Source organism: Coregonus clupeaformis, chromosome 18 (assembly GCF_020615455.1).
Source record: "Coregonus clupeaformis isolate EN_2021a chromosome 18, ASM2061545v1, whole genome shotgun sequence".
NCBI classification, from domain to species: Eukaryota; Metazoa; Chordata; class Actinopteri; order Salmoniformes; family Salmonidae; genus Coregonus; species Coregonus clupeaformis.
This window is the reverse complement of record NC_059209.1, coordinates 34,026,574-34,034,073: the sequence shown is the minus strand read 5'-3', so window position 1 is coordinate 34,034,073 and position 7,500 is coordinate 34,026,574. Positions and strand designations below refer to the sequence as shown.

The 7,500-nt window shown below is 43.1% G+C and overlaps 1 protein-coding gene across 3 annotated transcripts in view; it reads left to right on the top strand.

Moving 5' to 3' along the window:
• LOC121530718 (amyloid-beta A4 precursor protein-binding family A member 1-like) overlaps nucleotides 1-7,500 on the top strand; it is a 116,060-nt gene that overhangs the window by 105,280 nt on the left and 3,280 nt on the right. For all 3 annotated transcript variants that reach the window (XM_041835904.2, XM_041835902.2, XM_041835903.2), the window contains exons 8-10: nucleotides 183-374; nucleotides 4,884-5,063; nucleotides 5,159-5,371. In XM_041835904.2, the coding sequence (XP_041691838.1) occupies nucleotides 183-374; nucleotides 4,884-5,063; nucleotides 5,159-5,371 (585 nt within the window). The remainder of the gene's footprint in view (nucleotides 1-182; nucleotides 375-4,883; nucleotides 5,064-5,158; nucleotides 5,372-7,500) is intronic.

The window sequence follows — 7,500 nt, the reverse complement described above, 5'->3', positions numbered from 1 at the left end:
CCTTCTGACCATAGACATAGAGAAAGGTTGAATCTGGTAGACATGAAGCGTATGGTCCTTGAACGTCCGCTCTCTAACCGTAGGAGACTGTGATGATGGAGCCCCTGTTCATGCCCATCCTATCCTCCGCCCTGACCCCTGACCCCTGACCCTAACCCTATCCCTCCTCTATCTATCTACAGGAGACCATGATGGACCACCCCCTGAGGACCATCTCCTACATCGCTGACATCGGCAATATCGTGGTTCTGATGGCGAGACGCCGTATTATGCCCCGCCCAGACTCAACGGACAGCGTGGAGGTGTCTGAACCTGACCAGGAGGAGAAACAAAGCCAGTACAAGATGATTTGCCATATCTTCGAGTCGGAGGACGTGAGGATCTCTCTTTACCTTTACTCTCAAACAGCTGTCTTATCCTCTCTCTCTCTCTCTCTCTCTCTCTCTCTCTCTCCCTATCTGTCTCACACTCCCTTAGTCTCTCTCAATTCAATTCAATTTAAGGGCTTTATTGGCATGGGAAACGTATGTTAACATTGCCAAAGCAAGTGAAGTAGATAGTAAACCAAAGTGAAATAAACAATTTTCTCTCTCTCTCCCTATCTGTCTCTCACACTCCCTTAGTCTCTCACTCACTCACTCACTCACTCACTCACTCACACTCTCTCTCTCTCTCTCTCTCTCTCTCTCTCTCTCTCTCTCCTTTTCTCATGGCAACAGGACACAAATATTGCTGCTGTGATTGCACACTGCAGTATTTCACCTAACAGATATGGGAGTTTATCAATGTTTGATTTGTTGAAAAATTATTTGTGGGTCTGCATGATCTGTGGGAAATATGTGTCTCTAATGTGGTCATGCATTTGGCAGGAGGTTAGGAAGTGTAGCTCAGTTTCCACCTCATGTTGTGGGCAGTGTGCACATAGCCTGTCTTCTCTTGAGAGCCAGGTCTGCCTACGGCGGCCTCTCTCAATAGCAAGGCTATGCTCACTGAATCTGTACATAGTCAAGGATTTTCTTAATTTTGGGTCAGTCACAGTGGTCAGGTATTCTTCCACTGTGTACTCTCGCTTTATGCCCTGATAGCATTCCAATTCACTTTGTTTTTTGGTTGATTCTATACAGTGTGTCAAATAGTTATCTTTTTTCTTTCTCATAATTTGGTTGGGTCTAAATGTGTTTCTGTCCTGGGGCTCTGTGGGGTCTGTTTGTGTTTGTGAACAGAGCCCCAGGACCAGCTTGCTTAGGGGACTCTTCTCCAGGTTAATCTCTCTGTAGGTGAGGGCTTTGTTCTGGAAGGTTTGGGAATCGCTTCCTTTTAGATGGTTGTAGAATTTAACAGCTCTTTTCTGGATTTTGATAACTAGCGGGTATATTCCTAATTCTGCTCTGTTTGGGGTTTTGCGTTGTTTGGGGTTTTGCATTGTACACAAAGTATATTTTTGCAGAATTCTGCATGCAGAGTTTCAATTGGGTGTTTGTCCCATTTTATGAATTATTGGTTGGTAAGTGGACTACAGACCTCACAACCATAGAGGGCAATGAGTTCTATAACTGACTGAAGTATTTTTAGCCAGATCCTAATTGGGATGTTGAGTTTTTTGTTACTTTTGATGGCATATAAGGCCCTTCTTGCCTTGTCTCTTAGATCATTCACAGCTTTGGGGAAGTTACCTGTGGTGTTGATGTTTACGCCGAGGTAGTTGTAATTCTTTGTACTCTAGGGAAACAGTGTCTAGGTGGAATTTGTATTTGTTGTCTTGGCTACTGGACCTTTTTTGGAACGCCATTATTTTAGCCTTACTGAGATTTACTGTCAGGGCCCAGGTCTGACATAATCAGTGCAGAAGATCTAGGTTATGTTGTAGGCCCTCCTTGGAATCACCAGATCATCTGCAAACAGTAGATATTTGATTTCTGAGTCCAGTAGGGTGAGGCTGGGCACTGCAGGCTGTTCTAGTGCCCTAACCAACTCACTGATATATGTTGAAGAGGGTGGGGCTCAAGATGCATCCCTGTCTCACCCCATGGCCCTGAGGAAAGAAATCTGTGTATTTATTGCCAATTTTAACTGCACACTTGTTGTTTGTGTACATGGATTTTATAATGTCGTATGCTTTTCTCCCAACACCACTTTCCATCAATTTGTATAGCCGACCCTCATGCCAAATTGAGTCAAAAGCTTTTTTGAAATCAACAAAGCATGAGAAGTCTTTGCTTTTGTTTTGTTTGTTTGTCATTAAGGGTGTGCAGGGTGAATATGTGGTCTGCCCTTTGGTATTTTGGTAAGAAGCCAATTTAAGATTTGCTCAGGACATTGTTTTCACTGAGGAAATATTGGAGTCTGCTGTTGATGATACTGCAGAGGTTTTTTCAGAGATTGCTGCTGACGCATATCCCACGGTAATTATCGGGGTCAAATTTGTCTCCACTACTGTGGATTGGGATGATCAGACCTTGGTTCCAAATATTAGGGAAGATGCCAGAGCTGAGGATAATGTTGGAAGAGTTTAAGTATAGCCAATTGGAATTTGTGGTCTGTATATTTTATCATTTCATGTAGGATACCATCAACACCACAGGCCTTTTTGGGTTGGAGGGTTTGTATTTTGTCCTGTAGTTCATCCAATGTAATTAGAGAATCCAGTGTGTTCTGGTAGTCTTTAATAGCAGACTCTAAATGTAGTAACTGATCATGTATATGTTTTTACTCTTGGTTCATACATCCTCATTTTGGATAGATAACTCTTCCTGTTGTTGTTTGTTTAGTGTGTTCCAATTTTCCCAGAAGTTATTTGATTCTATGGATTCTTCAATCACAATGAGCTGTTTTCTGACGTGCTGTTCCTTATTTTTCAGTAGTGTATTTCTGTATTGTTTTAGTGTTTCACCATAGTGAAGGTGTAAGCTAAGGTTTTCTGGTTCACTTTGTTTTTGGTTGAATAGGTTTCTCAATTTCTTTCTTATGTTTTTGCATTCTTCATCAAACAATTTCTCATTGTTGTGAGTTGTCTTAGGTTTTTTGGTAGGTTTCTACACTACCTTCTTTCCAACTATAGCATTTCTTAATAGTAGATTGTGATTTTGCTGTGATCTGATAGGGGTGCCTACCATTGACTATGTACAGTACATACCCAGGGTGCAACAGAGCTGCAGGGGTTGGGACCCATTTGTGTTGGTTATCAAATCAAATGTTATTTGTCACATACACGTGTTTAGCAGATGTTATTGCGGGTGTAGCGAAATGCTTGCGATCTAGCTCCGACAGTGCAGTAATATCTAACAATTTCACAACATATACCCAATACACACAAATCTAGTAAGGAATGGAATTTAAGAATGTATACATATATGGACAAGCAATGACAGAGCGGCATGGACTAAGATACAGTAGAATATTATAGAATAGAATACAGTATATACATATGAGATGAGTAGTGCAAGATATGTAAACATTATTAAAGTGACTAGTGTTCCATTTCTTAAAGTGGCCAGTGATTTCAATAGGCAGCAGCAACCTCTAATGTGCTAGTGATGGCTATTTAGCAGTCATTCTCTTGGTCCCAGCTTTGATGCAGCTGTACTGACCTCACCTTCTGGATGATAGCGGGGTGAACAGGCAGTGGCTCGGGTGGTTGATGTCCTTGATTATCTTTTTGGCCTTCCTGTGACATCGGGTGCTGTAGGTGTCTTGGAGGGCTCGTAGTTTGCCCCCGGTAATGCGTTCAGCAGACCGCACCACCCTTTGGAGAGCCCTGCGGTTGCGGGCGGTGCAGTTGCCGTACCAGGCGGTGATACAGCCCGACAGGATGCTCTCAATTGTGCGTCTGTAAAAGTTTGTGAGGGTTTTAGGTGCCAAGCCAAATTTCTTCAGCCTCCTGAGGTTGAAGAGGCTCTGTTGCGCCTTCTTCACCACACTGTCTGTGTGGGTGGTCCGTTTCAGTTTGTCAGTGATGTGTACGCCAAGGAACTTGAAGCTTTCCACCTTCTCCACTGCGGTCCCGTCGATGTGGGTAGGGGGGTGCACCCTCTGCTGTTTCCTGAAGTCCACGATCATCTCCTTTGTTTTGTTGAAGTTGAGTGAGAGGTTATTTTCCTGGCACCACACTCCCAGAGCCCTCACCTCCTCCCTGTAGGTGGTCTTGTCATTGTTGTTAATCAAGCCTACTACTGTTGTGTCATCTGCAAACTTTATGATTGAGTTGGAGGCATGCTTGGCCACGCAGTCATGTTGTCGAAGTTGTGTCTAGGGGGGCATATTGGGGAGGGAATGCTGTCACCTCCAGGTAGGTGTTTGTCTCTCTCTCTATCTACTGATCTGAGAACAGCTGAGAGAGAGAGAGAGAGAGAGCGAGAGAGAGAGAGAGAGAGAGAGAGAGAGAGAGAGAGAGAGAGAGAGAGAGAGAGAGAGAGAGAGAGAGAGAGAGAGAGAGAGAGAGAGAGAGAGAGAGAGAGAGAGAGAGAGAGAGAGAGAGAGAGAGAGAGAGAGAGAGAGAGAGAGAGAGAGACACAAGCCAATGAATGAAACTTCTGACTGGTTTGTTCTGTTTAATAAGGAATTAGTCTGTAGTGGTCATTGCTGATAGCCTTGATAATACTGTAGCAGATTTATGGATCAAAATATCTGTTGTTTTTTTATCCACTTTTGGATAAAAGCAATACAAGGAGTCTTGGGAGAGAGACTATGATTGTAAAGGTGGTCTGACATATTGCAGCTTTAATTGATCCCTATTCAATTTACTTAGCGTGCTCTTGTCTCACCATCTTATATTTTCCCTCTTTCTCTCCACCTCTCTCTCTCCCTCCCCCTCTCTCTCTCTGTCCCTCCCTCCCTCTCTCTTTCCCTCTCTCTCTCTCTCCCTCCCTCTCTCTTTCCCTCTCCAGGCCCAGCTGATAGCCCAGTCTATAGGCCAGGCCTTCAGTGTGGCATACCAGGAGTTCTTGAGGGCTAACGGCATCAACCCAGAGGACCTGAGTCAGAAGGAGTACAGTGACCTGCTCAACACTCAGGACATGTACAATGATGACCTCATACACTTCTCCAAGTCTGAGAACTGCAAAGACGTGAGTCTGTCAGTCACTGAGCAAACCTCCACACACACCACACACACACACACACACACACACACACACTGATTTATTGGTTGTGCCTCCCGCAGGTTTACATTGAGAAGCAGAAGGGTGAGATTCTGGGCGTGGTGATCGTGGAGAGTGGGTGGGGCTCCATCCTGCCCACGGTCATCATCGCCAACATGATGCATGCTGGTCCGTCTGAGAAGTCTGGTCGTCTGAACATCGGAGACCAGATCATGTCCATCAACGGGACCAGTCTGGTGGGACTACCCCTGTCTACCTGCCAGACTATTATTAAGGTATCTATCTATCCCTCTCTCCTCTCCCTTTATCCCTCTCTCCTCTCCCTTTATCTCTCTCTCCTCCCCCCTCTATCCCTCTCTCCTCTCCTCTATCTATCCCTCTCTCCTCTCCCTTTATCCCTCTCTCCTCTCCCTTTATCCCTCTCTCCTCTCCCTTTATCTCTCTCTCCTCCCCCCTCTATCCCTCTCTCCTCTCCTCTATCTATCCCTCTCTCCTCTCCCTTTATCTCTCTCTCCTCCCCCCTCTATCCCTCTCTCCTCTCCTCTATCTATCCCTCTCTCCTCTCCCTTTATCTCTCTCTCCTCCCCCCTCTATCCCTCTCTCCTCTCCTCTATCTGTCTCTCTCTCCTCTCCCTCTATGTCTCTCTCCTCCCCCTCTCTCTTTCTCTGATGGTAATACCTGGAGGGTAGTAAAGGACACACCTCTCCGTTTATCTCTTCTTTCTTTCTCTTCTATCTCTCCTTCCTTTCATAGTGGGTGCTGAGTGTACCCCCTTTAAAACCCCCACCCTAAAACATGTTCCCGCTTCCTTTATTTCTCACCTCTGTCTTCCTCCTCTTTCTTCCCTCTGTATATACTGTCTCTCTTACAATGACGTATTCTCTTTTATGTATGAACGTGAACGCCAAGGACAATACACACAGCCAACATCTACAGTGCCTTTAGAAAGTATTCACACCCCCTTGACCTTTTCCACACATTTTGTGGAATTGATTTAATTGAAGAAAAAAATTGTAAACGATCTACACAAAATACTCTGTAATGTCAAAGTGGAAGAAAAATGTGAACATTTGTAACAATTTTATGAAAAATAAAACACTAATATATCTTGATTAGATAATTATTACACCCCCTGAGTCAATACATGTTAGAATCATCTTTGGCAGCGATTACAGATTTGAGTCTTTCTGGGTAAGTCTCTAAGAGCTTTCCACACCTGGATTGTGCAACATTTGCCCATTATTCTTTTCAAAATTCTTCAAGCTCTGTCAAATTGGTTGTTGATCATTGCTAGACACCCATTTTCAGGTATTGCCATAGATTTTCAAGCAGATTTAAGTCAAAATTGTAACTCAGCTACTCAGAAACATTCACTGTCTACTTGGTAAGCAACTCCAGTGTTGATTTGGCCTTGCGTTTTAGGTAATTGTCCTGCTGAAAGGTGAATTCATCTCTCAGTGTCTGGTGGAAAGCAGACTGAACCAGGTTTTCCTCTAGGATTTTGCCTGTGCTTAGCTCCATTCCATAATTTTTTCATCCTGATAAACTCCTTAACGATTACAATCATACCCATAACATGATGCAGCCACCACTACACTTGAAAATATGGAGAGTGGTACTCAGTAATGTGTTGTATTGGATTTGCCCCAAACATAACACTTTGTATTCAGGACAAATGGTTAATTTCTTTGCCACATTTTTTGCAATGTTACTTTAGTGCCTTGTTGCAAACAGGATGCATGTTTTGGATTTTTTTTATTCTGTACAAGCTTTCTTATTTTAACTCTGTCGATTAGGTTAGTATTGTGGAGTAACTACACTGTTGTTGATCCATCCTCAGTTTTCTACTATCACAGCCATTAAACTCTGTAACTGTTTTAATGTCACCATTGCCTCAGATTGAAATCACTTAACGGTTTCCTTCCTCTCCAGAAACTGAGTTAGGAAGGAAGCCTGTATCTTTGTAGTGACTGGGTGTACCTCATCCAAATTGTAATTAATAACTTCACCATGGTCAAAGAGATATTCAATGTCTGCTTTTTTATTTTATTTTATCCATCTACCAATAGCTGCCCTTTGCAGGGCACTGGAATACCTCCCTGGTCTTTGTGGTTGAAGCTGTGTTTGAAATTCACTTCTTGACTGAGGGACCTTACAGATAATTGTATGTGCAGAGTACAGAGATGAGGTAGTCATAAAAAAAATCATGTTAAACACTATTATTGCACACAGAGTGAGTCCATGCAACGTATTATGTGACTTGTTAAGCACATTTTTACTCCTGAACTTATTTAGGCTTGTCATAACACAGGGGTTGAATACTTACTGACTCAAAACATTTCAGCTTTTCATTTTGTAGTAATTTGTAAAAAATTTGAAAAATATAATTCCACTTTTACATTA